General features: G+C 39.9%; 1 protein-coding gene across 2 annotated transcripts in view; it reads right to left on the reverse strand.

Moving 5' to 3' along the window:
- lig3 (ligase III, DNA, ATP-dependent) overlaps window positions 1-17,647 on the reverse strand; it is a 31,153-nt gene extending 13,506 nt beyond the window's left edge. For both annotated transcript variants that reach the window (XM_041236612.1, XM_041236611.1), the window contains exons 1-12: window positions 17,511-17,647; window positions 15,225-15,790; window positions 14,649-14,777; window positions 13,092-13,286; window positions 8,474-8,625; window positions 7,436-7,602; window positions 6,789-6,866; window positions 6,338-6,506; window positions 4,677-4,832; window positions 2,049-2,180; window positions 742-821; window positions 353-440 (exon numbers count right to left, since the gene is read on the reverse strand). In XM_041236612.1, coding sequence (XP_041092546.1) covers window positions 353-440; window positions 742-821; window positions 2,049-2,180; window positions 4,677-4,832; window positions 6,338-6,506; window positions 6,789-6,866; window positions 7,436-7,602; window positions 8,474-8,625; window positions 13,092-13,286; window positions 14,649-14,777; window positions 15,225-15,759 — 1,881 coding nt within the window. In that variant the 5' untranslated portion in view covers window positions 15,760-15,790; window positions 17,511-17,647. The remainder of the gene's footprint in view (window positions 1-352; window positions 441-741; window positions 822-2,048; window positions 2,181-4,676; window positions 4,833-6,337; window positions 6,507-6,788; window positions 6,867-7,435; window positions 7,603-8,473; window positions 8,626-13,091; window positions 13,287-14,648; window positions 14,778-15,224; window positions 15,791-17,510) is intronic.
- Between the last annotated feature and the right edge of the window lie 910 nt (window positions 17,648-18,557).

Below are 18,557 nucleotides of genomic sequence, written 5' to 3' on the forward strand. Positions count from 1 at the left end.
CATGACTATAGTAGTTTATAGTGGTCAAGATAATCATGACATTAGCTGATTATCAGTAATTGAAATGATTAACAAAGTCCCAATTCAAACTGGTTTGATCTCAAGTCTTCTGCTGATTGTTTTGCATGCCAAGGGTTTGATGTGTGAATGTCAGTCTTGTTCATTTCAAATTACACTGTGAGCAACATGTAACAGGCAAACAAACAGTCAGCTGCATCGTGGGATCTTTCTTTTGCTATAAAACGCATTTTATTAAATTCTGCATAAAAAAGTTGTTTTATACTGGTTATTTTGCAATAGTGATGTGGCTCATTCTGTGATGTGTTTGTGGAGCTGGGTGTATTCCTCTTACAGTAACACGCTTCATTTCAGAGAAGAGAATCCGATTTGGGATCTCCACCATGTTTTCATGAAGAAACTTCTTTCGTTCACAGAGAGGCCTGGGGAAGAACAGTAGATGAGAATAGAGCATATCTTACCCATAGAACAATACTCTCTGTACAAAGCGATCTGCTGGGCACTATATAAAAAGCTGTTATAGTTCAAATAGCAGATCACTAGATGGCGCTGATCTACAGAATAGCACTTATCTACATGTAGTTTCATATATCTATGGCAGGCCACAGGAGCTGAAGAGCAGCTCCTGCACGGTTTATAAGTAACCAATAAGACACACTCAGAATGATGGCAAACATCATAAAAAGGTAAGGGGGCAGTACAACATGGTTATTCAAGCATTACCTGTCCATTAGACTCACTCCGTTGAAGAAGATGCAGTCGAACACAAACAGGCAGACCTTGGCATCTTGAAAGGCTGCTTTCTGAAAGAAGAAAAGACACTGGGATGATTAAATAGATGGGTATTTGAAAGATTTAAAATAAACCACATTTACATCTCATGTTGTTTGTTACAAGTTGGGGTTCTTACTCAATAAATGGTGGCACTTTTGCACTGATTTCGTTCATCCGCCTGTCTTAATTTAGCACCAGTCTTCACCAAACTGTGATTGTACATGGGTTACGGAACGGCATTTAGCTACAATCCTACACATTCTCAATATCTGTGTGATTAGAAGGATCCTCTGAATATGTCTGCTGCACAAATTGCCTTTTGGTGTAAAATACATAAAAAACCTGTTTTGCGGATGTGAACTATCGTACACTTGATTTTATTATTATGCAGTATTGTGCAGATACGTTTCAAACAATCCACTTAACATAGTTTAAGAAACCTGGTAAACACATAACGATGGTTTGCATTTACCAATCACTGATAACAAGTCTTCTTGCAGTTTCAATTAATATAAAATAATCAAATCGCTTGTCTGAACCTAAACCACTCATATCTGATTCATCCGTCTGATATAAAAATCTATTTCTTTGATCTTCTACTAACACTTCACTAAGACCTGACTCTTCTAAAGGACTGTCCAGCAATTCAGCAGTTCAGTGGCTCATACTTGACTCATACATTTATCTCATCTCAATTCATGTCATTCTGAGCGCATTGCCCAGTGAACTCCCATCTCAATTCACGTTCTTCTGAGCGAATTGCCCAGTGAACTCCCATCTCACTTCATGTCTGTCTGAGCACAGTGACCAGTGAACTCCCATCTCAATTCATGTCAGTCTGAGCACAGTGACCAGTGAACTCCCATCTCAATTCATGTCAGTCTGAGCGCATTGCCCAGTGAACTCCCATCTCAATTCATGTCAGTCTGAGCGCATTGCCCAGTGAACTCCCATCTCAATTCATGTCAGTCTGAGCGCATTGCCCAGTGAACTCCCATCTCAATTCATGTCAGTCTGAGCACAGTGACCAGTGAACTCCCATCTCACTTCATGTCTGTCTGAGCACAGTGACCAGTGAACTCCCATCTCAATTCATGTCAGTCTGAGCGCATTGCCCAGTGAACTCCCATCTCAATTCATGTCAGTCTGAGAGCTTTGCCCAGTGAACTCCCACCTCAATTCATGTCCCTCTGAGAGCATTGCCCAGTGAACTCCCACCTCAATTCATGTCCCTCTGAGCGTGTGGAGCACCTCACCTTATGCACCCCCAGACTCCCGAACGGCAGTGGTTTACTGGTGCTGGTGTCGATCAGCAGCACCTCCGCATCCAGGATTATGCTGTTCCCCCCAGGGAAGGCCTGGGGAATGAACTCCTTAAAGTGAGCCACCTGGAAAACAAGCAGGGCAGTGGTGATGGGCTGGATGGGTCACCTAGCCATGGAGTGCATGCTGTTTCACTAGGATCCATTATTGTAGCTAACAAAACAATCACTTAGCTGTTTTGCACTTCCATTAGCTACACAGAACGCTCTTTATATTACACATATTTTCATTGTAAAGCATGATATCCGGTAGTAGACTTAAAGAAATCAGTTTGCAAGCCTTGCTTTCAGTCAGTGTTGCACTTGCTTAGTCACCTGGTAGGTGATACCCTTCAATGGCTTTTCTGTGTTACACCAAACACTTGGTTCCTCGATCACCTGACAGCAATATGACCCAAAAGACAGTGCCGAGGTAAAATGACCCAGGAAGTAAAAGCGGAACTGAGACTGTCAAAGAAACAGAGAACTTTCTTTAATGCAGTACCAGATATCATGATTTAAAATAAAAATAAACGTTTCAAAACTGCACATTTCAGGTTCTTCGATGAGCCAGCTAGTGCAAAAAAGCTGTTTCTCTGTTCCTACAATACGCTCATTTCAATCAGTGCATCGGTGTTGCTGCAGGAGGGAGCATGATCTGGACACACTGCGATGTTTGGAAGAAAAATGATCTTAGCGATCGTTCCCCAGTAAAAATTGAAAAAACAGTTATCCAGTTGATTTACCTGTGATGTGAGAATACAAATATCAAAACAATCAGGATTATCTTGAACAGACAACCCAGGATACAGCAAATACACAGCACTGCGTTTCTAGTAAGCACTGCAGGGGGTTCTGTAACACTAATATCTACAGACACAATACAATCAGTTCATACAGCTCAAACAACACAGTCACACCCTAACCTATTAGCTTCTCTGTGCAACCTTTCTAATACCTGTTTAACCTCTCTTTTACTGAGTACACAGAAGAACATTTTTTTGTCCTGTTTATATAAATTTGTACACGACCTCAGACTGGGACCTAGGAATCCTGCGAGGTTCCATCGTGATTTCCCTTGGCACATGTTACCATGCTGTGTAAGACAAGGACTGAAAGGGTGAAAGTGTATCCTAGTAGCGAACTAGCAATGTCATTATCGTAATTGTATTTAACTGTATTCAGCTGTTTGATCTGAAACACAGTAATTGCAGCGTGCGGTTTAAAGACGGACGGAATATGCGAGTAACATTTAAATGACATTTCAGAATAGAAACAGAATAATGTGTGGGTCAGAATATATGATCACACGATGATGTCTCCAGATGGTTTTGGGCAGTACTGCATCAGTGGCGCAGCTATGAGTGTATTACCAGCCCAAAACCATCGAGGCATGTATTACCATGTGTTTTTTGATGGCTGGTGGCAGGCCTGAGTTCTAGTTTTGTTTTTTTGCTGACATAAATCTATGACATGTTAAATTCGAAGTGTTTACTCATCCACAAGTATTTCAAAATACTGCCAATCATCTCAGTTGCTTTGAAGCCAACATCTTGATCAAATCATTTCAGTGAGCTGCAGTTCTACTTCCAAACGACCCTGGCAACAACAGGGGTACCAGGAAAACAATACATAAAAAAGGGACATGTCTCTTAATACATTATTTTATTCTACCAACATTGTCTTATTCTAGAATGCATTCACTGTAGCAATGCAATAACACTGTATTGAGCTTATTTGTCACAGTTAAAAAACAAAATGTCTATAATGGTAAATTCAGTCAGTTTTTTTCAGTTTTAAACTTTCATTTTGGTTCTGCTGGAAAGTAACCTGCACCCCTCCATAATACACAGCATCACTCCAATCACAAGTGACCTGCACCCCTCCCTAATACACAGCATCACTCCAATCATAAGTGACCTGCACCCCTCCCTAATACACAGCATCACTCCAATCACAAGTGACCTGCACCCCTCCCTAATACACAGCATCACTCCAATCACAAGTGACCTGCACCCCTCCCTAATACACAGCATCACTCCGATCATAAGTGACCTGCACCCCTCCCTAATACACAGCATCACTCCAATCACAAGTGACCTGCACCCCTCCCTAATACACAGCATCACTCCAATCACAAGTGACCTGCACCCCTCCCTAATACACAGCATCACTCCAATCACAAGTGACCTGCACCCCTCCCTAATCACACAGCATCACTCTAATACACAGATCACTAAGTGACCTGCACCCCTCCCTAATACACAGCATCAGCAAGTGACCTGCACCCCTCCCTAATCACACAGCATCACTCCAATCACAAGCGACCTGCACCCCTCCCTAATACACAGCATCACTCTGATCATAAGTGACCTGCACCCCTCCCTAATACACAGCATCACTCCGATCATAAGTGACCTGCACCCCTCCCTAACACACAGCATCACTCCGATCATAAGCAACCTGCACCCCTCCCTAATACACAGCATCACTCCGATCATAAGACCTGCACCCCTCCCTAATACACAGCATCACTCTAGTGAACAAAGGGAATGCTGAGAGGAGATGGAGGCTGGCTCTCACTTTGTGTGGCAGCACAGGTTTCAGGCTGCGGCTGAAGTAGCTGAAGTGGTCTCCGTTCTTGTGCACCTGCACACGCTCGCCGTCGTACTTGATCTCGGAGTACATCCCGTTGGGACACTTCTTCATGGCGTATTCGATCGACTTGCATGCCTCGGCCTGTCAGACAGCAAGATCAGGGCTTGTAAACAAAACTGAAGAACAACAAATAATATCAAACTTTTAAAGCTCTTATTGTGTGCTGAGACACCTCAAAGCGCTGTAATTATATACAAACATATACACACACATTAAAAAAAATATATATACACACGCACACACACACACAGTGCTCTGCGTCATGGATCAAGCGCACTGGAGTGGTCTGGTAACCCTACTTTCTTTATTGGGGCCCCCAAAATTTCATTGAGAGTCCTGGACCTTCAAATGGGAAAAAGTTTGGGAGACTTTTTCCACATGAAGTCCCTTAACCTCCTTGTGCTCTGTCTTTCAGTTGAGATGTTGCTGTAAGTGACTCTGCAGCTGATGCATAGTTCACAAACCCTAGTCTCTAAGTCGGCTTGGATAAAGGCATCTGCTAAACAATAATAATAATAATAATAATAATAATAATAATAAAGCTATGCTATAATATTAAAATCCTCTAAACTACATCTAATCTAAATCACGCGTTTCAGTCGCCCGTTTACCACCCTCTGAAGTCACAGGACTCTTCCTGCTTTGTCAGCTCACAGTGTCAGAGCAGGGCTGGTTTCTGTGCGGAGTTTAAACTGAGTAACTTGGTAAGCTAGGAATCAGTTCCTATTTTCAAAGCTTTTTCGTTTAATCCCTGGTTGCTCTCTGCTAGATTCTCTTCGAGATGTCCTTTTTGTATTGTAGGAACCAGAACTTAAGACAGGACCTCATCACAGCCTCTTTTGATTTGTACACACTTATATAGCCAATGATTCTGTCTGCCTATTTGATTGCTTTTCCACAATCTGGTTGCTGACAGCAATGACTCTATTACAACACCAAGTCCTTTCTCTTGGGCCTGTCTACACTGAACAAAGATATAAATGCAACATGCTACAATTTCAAAGATTTTACTGAGTTACAGTTCATATAAGGAAATCAGTCAATTGAAATAAATTCATTAAGCCCTAATCTATGGATTTCACATGACTGGGAATACAGATATGCATCTGTTGGTCACAGAAACCATAAAAAAAAAAAAAAAAAGGTAGGGGCGTGGATCAGAAAACCAGTCAGTATCTGGTGTGACTACCATTTGATTAGAGTTGATCAACGCTGACATCAGCAAACCACTGGCTTAAAAAAATAAAATTTACAAGGAAAATAAAATAACCTCTAACTTGGCATCTAGTATGCGAGTAAAAAATAGCCCACTTACCTAAACTACCTAGAACCAGCACCCACCTTTTAGAATCACCCCCTGGAAATGAAGCAGCGATTCACTTAGGACAGAGAGAAGGAGCCACTTCTTCACACAGAGTGGTGTGGGTATGGAATGTGCTACAGTCATGTTGTTGAGGCATAATCAGTTGGCTCCTTTAAGAATAACTTGACAAAGTTCTAAGATCAAGCAGTTACTAAGAACCGGATAAGCTTAGATGGACCAAATTGCCTCCTCTCGTTTGTAAATGTTCTTATGTTTTCCTCACCAGCATGGGCTGAACAGGGGTCATGAGTGAGGCCTCCACGCTCAGGATCTTCCTGGGCCCAGAGCTGCTCGCAGCTTCATGCTGGTTCCTCAGGACTCTGTCTACCACGTCTCCTAGGTTCCGCGAGGCCTTGAAGGCATCATATGCATTGGGGTCCACTGCATCCAGACTGGGGGGGGGGGGGAGAACAGACACTGCTAGACTACTTTAGACTCCTTCCTAACCCCTCAAAACACCATGATTATACACAGGTACCACAAAATGATAAACAGTTGCCTTAAGTTTCATTACCCATTGTTTGTACATATTTAACTTTATCCTCACAGCGAGGAACCTGCGCTGCCCTGACCGTATGACTCCCCAGCGCACCACCTGAACCTGCCTTTACTAGGTGAGCCACTCAGGGACTCAGTTCACATTGATATTTTGTAATAACATTTAAGGTACTTACACATGTTTGGCTCCAGAGTTCATTTTCAAATCGTGCTTAATAAGTCGGATGATGCATTTCAGATCATTGGCTGTGCACCTGGAACAAGTCAAACAATACAGCGATGTTAGCGATAATGCATTTCAAAATACCTAGCAACAAGAAAAATAATTGAATTGTATATTGCACAAACTTAACTTAACAAAAGATATAAAACATAATGATGTTTCAGTGATACATATGTTATTCTAAAAAGTAATACATTGTAGTATTTTCTGCACTACTCAAAATAAACACTGAAAACAAAAAAACCCAGACATAAAAACAGAAGAAAATTTACAAAACGAGAGGAGACCAATCAGTCAAGGCATCCAAGTGATTCTGTCTCAACAGCATGGCTAGCTAACCTATTCCATTCTCTCACAACTCTCTGTGTAAAGAAAGGGGGTCTCTTTCCTGCTCTCATAAGTCTAACACTTAATTTCCTCTAGTCCTGGTTTCTGTGCTGTGCTTAAAGTAATCGTTAGGGTTAACTTTGCCAACTCCTTTTAAGATTTTAAAGACGTCACTGCCCCCCCAAATTCATTTTTCTTCTGTTGTCTATGTGATACACCAAGTGGAGTTACAGGAACACGGTGATGTCTTGTTTTTGAGTTTGAAGGTCTCACTTCCTGGAGATGTCCTCCAGCTCTTTCTGCTGCTCGTCTTCCTTCGTGAGTTGAGACAGTCGCTCCAGAAACGCGTTCACATCCTGGATAGTCAGCAAGCTCTTTGACGACGGAGGAAAAGATGTGCTACCTTCAAAAAATATTCGAATTGTCTCTGAGACATCGCCCTGTCAGACCAAGAGGAGAAGAGAAATCTTAGTGTGGTATTATCTAAAGAGGAAGTTGTTTATTTCACCACCCCCTTTGTATCATGCAATCATTCTGATTGGTTCTTACTCAAACACCGAGCTTTTTATTTTGCACTTGTGTTACGGTGCTTCGACAAGGACTTCAGGAGCTGCTCTTCCGTTCTAGCTGCCTACTGCAGGCAAATGTAATGTAGCCTAGATCAAAGTGCCTCTATATTAGTACTACTGCTATCTAGTGTCCAGAAATGTAATGTGAGCAAAACAAAAGGAAACCTGATTCAAAGTGTCCGATCACTAGATGGAACTGGCTATTTCCTTAAAGATGCTTTGCTTGAAGTAACCTAGTCATCTGCATCTACACAGGCAGCTAGAACCCTGAACTCAGGTGAAAGCACTAAAGACAGAAATAAAAAAGCTCAAATTAAGTTACATCCTAAAACGTATAACTTTACAAAGCCAATGAGATGACTCCTTTTTTCACAGTGGTAAACAAGAGGTACATATTTTTTTCACAAACCACACCGACACAAAATATATACTAAACAAATTATTTATCAGGGACTCTAAAATTACAGTGCTTCTCTTCCGTACAAGTATATCCGAAGAAATGTATTGATGGGGTTATGATATTGTATTGAACTAATTTAGAGAAAGACACACACAGTCAGAGAGAGAGAGAGACAGACAGACAGAGAGAGAGAGACACACACACACATACAGAAAGAGAGAGAGGCACACACAGAGAAGGAAATACTCAGAGAGAGAGAGAGAGAGAGAGAGAGAGAGAGAGAGAGAGAGAGAGAGAGAGAGAGAGAGACACACACACAGAATGAGATACACACACACAGACCTGCTCAAGGTCTTGGACCATCTCTTCCTGGTTGCAGTTGAAGATTCTGCTGAACAGCTTGACAATCTGCTTGTCGTTCAGGTTGTAAACACTCTTGATTACTCCAGGAAGCAGAAGCTTCACCGTCAGGAACAGGTCTCCATGAAAACCATCTGCCACAAGCACAAACACAAAAGAGACAACGGTAACATAGTGGAGGCAGCCATACAGTGGTACCATGGAAAACATCCCCGGCACCAGGGTTATCATGCGATGCAGCTTGAATTGTAAAACCAATACTTTCTTTTTCCAGCAGAGTACGCCAGAGAGCTTTTAAGAATGGAAGGGCTGTATACCACTCTTCCTTACTTAAGATGATTTCTGCTTTAGATTCGTTGCTCTATCTGTAGGGGTATCGTGTGAGGACTGTATTAACAAACCTACTGTTTTTTTCAAATGAATTTGTTGACAATTACAACTACAAAAGCACGATACGACAAGCATCACGATACACAAGCCACTGCACAATATGTATCACGATACACAAGCCACGAGACGACACACAAGCCACGACACGGTATGTATCGCGATACACAAGCCACGATACACAAGCCACGAGACGATATGTATCACGATACATGTTTTTTTTTTTATTAAGCAATTTATGACATTCTACAAGTATTTTTTTATATCTATATTTATTGATTTTTTTGTAGAACTTTGTCTAGAGGATTGTTAATTATTAAAATATTTAATCCTCTTTCACTCCCACAAGCCAAATGCAGAATAACATACTCGAATAACCCAGAACACAAGTTTGATAAATCTGTATACTCCTAAATGAAACTGCCCAAGAATACGAAGTTTAAATCTGTGTCTTGTTCAGCGTTATACGACTCCTCTCGTGAAACGGCTGCTGGCAGACGAAGTTTCACCCTGTGTTTCACCCTTTCGGAGCAAGCGTTTTTCAGTGGGATGCACTTTTTTTTTTTTTTTTGGCTGTTACTGATTTTTATGGGAACAGAGTCAACAATATATATTTTTTACAGTAGCATCTTGGAATTTATGTCATTTCCCCCCAGAATACTCTGGGGAACATTCCAATGTATTTTACACGACAGACAAACTTTTTGCATTTTTTTTTTTTTTTTATTATTATTATTATTATTTTTTTTTTTTTTTTAAACGTTATATATTTTTGTATTATGTATTCTGCTTGGAGATATGTGTATAAAAACGTGTTATTCTATAATCCGAGGGACCTTGATATTTGAAAGTTTTGTTGAAAAACATTGATGTTTGGGCAAATGAAGACATTGTTTCACCAGAGTGATTGCAATAACATGTATATTCTCAGGGTATATTCGCCAAGGATTGTGGATCGGACTGTTTTATTGAAGATCATGATGCATCAGTATTCGATGAATCGTTACAATATATATATATATATATATATATATATATATATATATATATATATATATACACACACACACACACACACACACATACACACACACACACACAACACACACAGTACCAGTCAAAAGTTTGAGTACACCTGCTTGAAACAAGGGTTTTCATGATTATCTATGCTTTTAACTGTATAAACTTGTCAGGTTAACAGGTGAGGGTCCATGATTACTGTAAATATAGGTAGCAAAGGCACAGGTTTGTCATTGCTGAATGTAAGTCAGCAGAAAATGGCAAAATACGCTCAGTTAAGCAAAGAAAAAAGACTGTAATTACTTTAAGAAATGAAGGTCAAATGAAGGTCAATCTTTAAGACAAATCGCAAGAACTTTGCAAGTGTCTGTAACTGCTGTGGCCAAGACCATCAAATTTCATTCGAGTCACAAGTCTGCGAAACCGGAAATTAACTGCACCTGAAATACAAACTCAGCTCGAGTTGGTGATCTTTACCAAGTCCATGGCAAGCTCAACCAGCATGGCTATCACAGCATATTTCAGAGGGATGCCATTCCATCAGGATTACGGCTAGTTGGGCAGTCCTTCATTCTTCAGCAAGATAATGACCCGAAACACACCTCAAAGTTGTGCAAGAACTATCTGGCGAAGAAGGAAAGTGAAGGACAACTCAATCTAATGACCTGGCCTGCCCAGTCTCCAGACCTCAATCCAATAGAACTTGTATTGGATGAACTGGACAGAAGAGTCAAAGCAAAGATACCCACAAGTGTCCTACATCTCTGGGAATTGCTGCAGAAGAGCTGTGAAGACATGTCAGGTGAAACTGAATGCCTCGTGTTTGTGAGGCTGTTATTAAGGCAAAGGGTTGCTATTTTGAGGAATCCAAGATTTAAAGACAATTTTCAATTTTCTTGAACATTGCTTTGATACTCCTTATGTTTTGTTTTGTATATTGTAACATGTGTTTTCATTTTCAAGTATTTACAGTAACGTATACGACATAAAACATTGTCAATTATGAAAAAAAACTAGTTTCCAGCAAGTGTACTCAAACTTTTGACTGGTACTGTATATATATATATATATATATATATATATATATATATATATATATATATATATATATACACACACACACACACACACACACACACACACACACACACACACACACTATACTATATATATATATATATATATATATGATAATATATATATATATATACAATATATCATAGGTACATATACATATATACCCAGTCCCAGGTCAAAACTTAAAAACATTTCTTGTATGCATTTCTTTAGTTATAAAGAAGAACTTTAAAACCTGCCGGACAGGACTGGGGACCCCTACATAAAGGACACCAAAAAACAGCCACATAGGGGTAACATGTAAGATGGGGGCCCTGACTCTGAAAGTCATTTAAAAACATTAACACTTAAAACTTTGGTTAAAATAATCTAGAAGTACACAGTATCCCAGACAAGCTAAGAGTAATGCATACAAGCTGAGATATCTTTGGTACAAATTATATATCATGAAAAACATACATGTTACAAGATCCACTTCATTGAATCCGATGGTCAGTTGATCATGAAGATGTAAAGATCACAACTTGCAGTTACAACTCCGGGTTGTTTTTGTACTATTTCACATTCTGGGGCTCAGTTTTTACTGCATTTATAAACATGCTTTTCACTACTCCCAAAGAACACGCAGTTCAAGTGAAGCACTGACAAACCGCCTGCGCGTTCTTCTTGGTTGTAACAAAGATCCGGATACCCGGTTGCAGATTTTTTTTTACTTGTGCCGACCTCTAGTCTGTGTGTGTATATATATATATATATGTATAGGAAACCGGGGCTTCCTCTCCGAGGTTCGTTGCCCCTTTAAAAACGTAGACCCAGGACACAGAGCTGCAGTTTTAGCTCTTGCGCACACTTTTAATAATACAAACAAAATAAACAAAACACAAAATAAACACCTAGCTCTTACGAGGACTAACTACACACAAGCAGGAACCTAAACTATCAACAGGACAGCAAAGCCGTTTACCTGTGAACAAAAACACAACAAGGCTTTAACAGAGAACCTTTTTTTCTTACAGTTGAAAGCACCATCAACCAGGCCCTCCACACAGCAGCAGCCCTAAGCACACGGGCTGCTTTCTTTAAATACCCTGCACCTGGCTCTAATTTATAATGATAGCCAGGTGCAGGGGACAATTAACAATAAAACAATTAACACTAATCTAATTCAATTAACAAACAAACACACAAATGTGCATTCGCACATGTTTTTGGCAGGGAGTATATTAACCCCCTCCCTATCGTGTTACTAATATATATATATATATATATATATATATATATATATATATATATATATATATATATATATATATATATATATAAAATACATATTATACAAGCCTTCTGCCCATACAAATGCTAATTAAAATGAAATGTTGTTCATGGGATTATTTTTTTTAATTACTTAGCAAGAGGTATCAGTGTCCATGGCAGGAAACGCTCACACACGCGTGCACACAATTGTATTGAACGTCTGCTTTGTTTGTCCGTGGCCAAGATTTATTTATTTATTTATTTATTAAATGCCCGTCACACTCGACGTGGTGCCGACCCCTGGTTCAGACGACTCATTAGTAAAGAAAACAACTGAAAGATTTCTATCAAGCTGGCAGTAAATTCAACTGTGTATTCATGCAAGTGATTCAGACACAATTCGATAGATTTAATCGTCTGTTAAGCTCTATATAACCCCATAAGGTTTATAAAAACAGTTTTGTGACATTTTAATTTTGTGTTGCTTAAAATGCCCATTTCAGTTACACTGGGACCTGTGTCCCACTGTTAGTTTGTCATAACTTTATTGTTAATTTTTGGGAAATGCATTTTCATTGAATTAATCTGTAGTTTTAAATGGTTCTTATTTTCGATGGCAGGGTTGTGTGACTTTGAACAGTAATCTTACATGTTATAGTTGTGCAGTTCCAGTAAAAGGATCTCAGATCAGACCTCAGGGAACGCTCAAGCACCCATGTGGTGTATTAAGCGGGTGCTCAGCACCCACAACAGTTTTTGTTTCTTAAATTAAACAATTACAGATGTGGTGCAATTCCAGGTATGATGCAACTGACCCTGTGAGTCCACACACACACACACACACACACACACACACACTCACCTCCCGTGGAGCCCTTCCTCAGGAAGTCCTGGATGATCTGGGTCTTGACGTTGTAACTGGGCTTGTCAGCCACCATGGCACACAGTTTACGGAACTCCCTGAACAGGCAGTCTTTATGGGTGGGGTCACAGTACTGCGCAGAGAGCTTACTGCCCTGTGTGGCAGGAGCCGGACTTGAGGTCCCAGGCTTTGTAGCTGTGAAGGCCAAAGCATTATGTTCTTGTTATTTCATAATGTGTACCTAAAAAAATGGACTACTATGGTGGAGAAACCCCAATTTATTTCAGAAAAGAGCAAAAAAAAAAAAAAAAAAAAAAAAACATTTTATAAGCACAGGTTTACACCCATTCAATGCCTTCTTCAAATAGATGCAGAGTCTGTTCCAGGCAGTATTTCTCTGAATTCAGCTGTTCAATGTTGATTTGAACAACTTTCTTTTCCATACAATGTCATGGATATGTAAAACTGGGGCTGCTGCCAGTGATGCGTCTGTTACAACAACACCAGCCACATACCCGGAGAACACTCAATGAATATTAATGCTGTGGGGATTGCACCCCCAAGGGTGGCCGTGGGTTATCCAGCAATAAATGTTCCTGGAGTACCCTCAGTATATCTGTACACACCAAGAAAAAGACCCTGGTGCTGTAATAGAGTCATCGCTGTCAGGAACCACACAGAGTGGAGAAGCAATTAAAAAGGCCTGCCCTGGTAAGACTGCTCAGAGTACTGTGTTCAATTCAAACCATCTCAGCACCAAAGAGACACTGTGATCCTGGACAGGGTCCACCGAAGAGCAACTACACTAACCCCAGACTGAGCTATGAAGCTATCTTGAAGGAACTGGATCTGTTTAGCCTGGAACAAGAAGATTTAGGAGGGACTTGCTTGGTCTAAAAGGCATTGACCACGTTATCTCTAACCAATACTTTAGGCGCAGCATAGAAATGAAGACCATTAAGTAGAGATTTAGGACAGAGGGAAGTAGACACCTCTTCACACAGAGAGTGGTGAGGGTATGGAATGAGCAACTTAGACTTGTTGATGTTGAATCACTGGGATCCTTTAAAACCCAACTTGATGTAACAAGGTGGAAGCTGGGCACAAACTGGCGACCTTGTACACACCACTAGTGATCACCTTTATTACTATGCAAAAGAGCCGGGCTCATCTGCAGTCATGGTTACAGTGCTTTTAACCTCATATCATCTCACCGACAGGGGACAGAATCCGTAAGGACAGTGTATCACACAACACTGCCCGTTACACTGACAAAGTCTGAGATCAATCCGCTACTAGGACTATACAGCCTCTTCGTTAGTAATGTTTCTCATGCTGTAGACCTATCTGACAATCCTGAGAACTTGCAGGGAGAGGGGCTGGTCAGTTCGTAATGTTTCTCATGCTGTAGACCTATCTGACGATCCTGAGAACTTGCGGGGAGAGGGGCTGGTCAGTTCGTAATGTTTCTCATGCTGCACACCTACCTGACAATCCTGAGAACTTGCAGAGAGAGAGGCTGGTCAGTTCGTAATGTTTCTCATGCTGTACACCTACCTGAGAATCCTGAGAACTTGCGGGGAGAGGGGCTGGTCAGTTGGGTGGAGGGGGAGGTCAACTGGCCACCAGGGCTCAGCTTGGCCTGGACCTTCTTCTTGGGGCTAGCAGCAGCCTTGGCAGCCAAGTCTGTCCAAGGAATCGGAGGAAAACACATGTTAACATTATTTAAAGTGATTGTAACTAACAAAACAATTCCAGAAGTCCTGTTAGCAATTTCATTCATTACAGTTCTTAAATGTGCAGTATTGGAACAAACGCATGTTACAGTAAACTTTTAAATAAATCTTTGCAAGCCATGTTTCCAGTTAGTGTTGCACTGTCATTTAGTGTTGTTACTGTCATTTCACCTGAAACTGTACCATAAGGCCCTTCTTTCCCAAAACACTTCTGGGGTGAAATGTCTTAGGAAGTGGAAGTGTAACACATTTCTTGGTGGAAACAAGGCAAGCAAGAATCTAGCCAAGTGCACAACCAGATGTCATGCTTTGAAATGAAAATACATGTTTGCTGTAACACGTGTTTCTTTCAAAACATGAGACTTTTTTGTCTCAGTGATCTGAAAGTACGTCTCACCTGAGATGTGTTTGTTGATGAGCTCCTTCTCCTCATCCTGCAGTTCTTCCCAGCCCTCCAGGTCAGTAATGTCCTCGATTTTCTTGGTGGTAGCCCGAGCCTTCTCAAACTTCTCAAAGATGCACTTGACGTGGTACCACTCCTTCATATCACCCCCAGATTCAGTGAAGGGATTGGGGACCACCTTACCAATACGTACCAGCCCCTTCATAATCTTATCCTTGCACTTCTTGCAGCCGGCTGTGCCACGTTTGGCATATTCCACACAGAACCTCTGTTCAGCCATGGTGTCAGCACTGGAGACCCCGCAAGAGAGATGGAAACCCTGGGAGAATGGCGTTTGGGAAAAACCCAGGCTTGACCTGTGTTTGAAGGCCCGAGAGGGAAAAAGTGGGATTCGGAATGCCAAACACTGCCTGGCTGCTGGGGTCTTGAGTTCGGAAACAGAGAGCCGGTATCTGGCGACGGTAACCCCTGCTTTTTCGTGGAAAGTTCTTGTTACCAAGCGAAGGAGGCCAGTGTGAAGTTTAAGCATGAAGCGTGTTTATCAGCATGGACTTTTTCACCTGCAAGATACAGAAAGTGTTCAAAATGCTACCTTCAACAATTCAGGCAGTCTTTTAAGAGTAACTTGCTTTAAATTGAATTTGTCTTGTTTGTTTATTTGACCGTCTCCTTCCCTTTGTTATGATGTTTGCAGTCATTCCTAGTGGCTTATTGCAATTGCACAGTTTTATTCTACTGAGCTCAGGAGCTGCTCTTCAGTTCTAGTTTCCTGCCACTGATATATGGAACATGGGCTAGATCACTCGTGGTCTCTTTATCCTGCTACACATGGTGCTACATATAGAAAATGAATTTGTATAATGCTGACAAGCAGTTTAAAATGATGTGTTTATTGTTTATTTAGCACATGGGGGTAATCTGACACTTTGGATCAAGTTTCCTTTTATATGGCTGACAGTACACTGCTGTCCAATAGTGCTGGTGTTTGCTAATATATGACACTTTGGCTGATCTAGCCTGCATCTATGACAAGACTCGAGAACAAACCCTTACAGAAAACAATATATGTCAAAATATATTGGGATACAATATATTGTAATTTTAGTCAAGAGGTTTGTACTTCTCTAAATGCCTGTTTGTTGTTGTTTCATGCACTTACTAAACATATTCAAATAAAAAACAATATAACAGTGTCTTATATATCGTGCAATATAATTAATAATATATTGGTATATGTTGTAGAATACATTTTGTAACCTCAATATATTGAAATAAATGAATCAATATCACATTATATTTCTCAATATATGTAAACATGTGCTTTGTTTAGTTTTTTTCCCCGTAGGGGAAGAGCAGCTCCTGGACTCATTGCCAAATCACAATGTATCATTGTTTTCGTTTAAAATCTACATGAAGTTATACAGAATTAAAGATTGAAGGAAACACCTTTTCGCACATACTTGCGCGTCACACGCTCATTATTAGTTCATGACGTTCCTGTCGCTGTTGACGTGACAACGTGCATAGGAGTCGTTTGTTTGCAAACAACACAGTTTCGACAAAGAACTAACACAGAGAGAACCCAAATACGAGGGTTAAACAGTGTCACCATTACAGCAGAGTCTTCATGGGTATTATATTTAATACTAGTGGCTTGCTGAGTAACTCCACATTCTGGTGGCGCTCAAATTTAGCAGCAGAACGGCAGAGAAACTCTGTTAAACACAACCAATGCACAGACCCCAACCGACTTGGAGCTGGTACAGTAAATACTTCTTATCCAACACGGTGAGGAAAAAAAATATTATACAAATATTATTCCTGATAATAAGAGGTCTACCTAAAACTTGTAACCCCAGATAAAACAGTTGCTCTATACCCCACGGACTGTATCAGATGGCTTCGTTTCCTATAATTCCTAGCCATGTATTTAATACATTGCAGTATAATATTTATAGAGGCTGTTTTTGTATGTAGACACTTTATACAGACAGACGGACACAGGTTGATGCAGCATTAAAATCAGTTATATACTTACTGCGTCAAAAATAACAGTAAAGTAAGAATTACATTAAGATATGCATTAAAACTCATTGTAAACACAGATCTGTAAGACTTTAATAAAACACTGTAGGGCTGAATGCCCGCATGCAATGGTTATAGTACAGTATACCATGCTGACCCCTATCGCTCTGCACTGACTGTATGTAACATCACAGACAATACATTTTCCATCATCGTTTTTTCCTTTAATTGTATCAGCGCTATGGCATTACTCACCTCCTGCTCTCCGATTCTTAGCAGTTTATTTCGATTACGATGGACTAGTTTAACGACCGCTGGGTTTTCTTTATCGTCACAACATTAATTTTCACTGTTTAATTTCCCCTTTAAATTCCAGCCACGCTGGCCCTTTTGTTTCCTGTAACGTACTGTACGGCGCATGCGCAAAATATGCTGTTACGCTTCTTAAAGGCGAGGGGTGACATTTATTCGTGTGCCGAAGGGAAATGAACAAGAGTTAATTTCTAAAGTATTACTTAATAAATTCAGTGTGTTTTTAATTTTGATTTAATTTTGTACAAGATCAACTTTGTGCGTCTGTATGGCAGTCCAAATGATCATTTAGCGATATCTCAAATGAATTTATACATATCTCAAAATATTGTAAGATCAAATAATTTCCAGATATCTCTAAATATTTTTAGATATCTTCAATAGACATCTTCAAATGTTTAAAATATCTCAAAATCATTTTAAGGTATCTAAAATACATTTAGAGATATCTGAAAATTATTTCCCAAATGGAGCTTTAAATGAGATTTCAGATATCTTGAAACCATTTTCAGATATCTGAAATTCAATTCAAGACGTCTCGAAATAATTTAGTGAAATCGCTAAATAACTTCTTGAGTATTTAGAGCTAACTAGAAATGAACAGGAAGTCATTCTGAGCTATCGTTAAATAATTTAGAGATTCTGTGTACCATAACAAAACATTATTTAAAGTTATCTGTATTTGAGATTAATTTGAGATCTCAATTTCATCTTTAAATATCTCAAAATTAAATTAAGATATATTCAAAATGTTTTTTTTACAGATATCTCAAATTCATTTAAATATATCTGCACATGGTTTGCAGATATCTCTAAATATTTCAGGATATCTTAAAATGCAATTTGAGATATCTCTAAATGGCAATTTACAGTAAAACTGGTAAATCATCCCAATTTTGCTATTGTATTCACATTGTCTGTTTAAATTAAAGAACACAATTGTATCAGTGTGGTCAGCAAGTTAGCATCAGAGTAATTTATAAGGTTATG

The sequence above is a fragment of the Polyodon spathula genome, chromosome 41 (genome assembly GCF_017654505.1).
Source record: "Polyodon spathula isolate WHYD16114869_AA chromosome 41, ASM1765450v1, whole genome shotgun sequence".
Lineage (NCBI taxonomy): Eukaryota > Metazoa > Chordata > Actinopteri > Acipenseriformes > Polyodontidae > Polyodon > Polyodon spathula.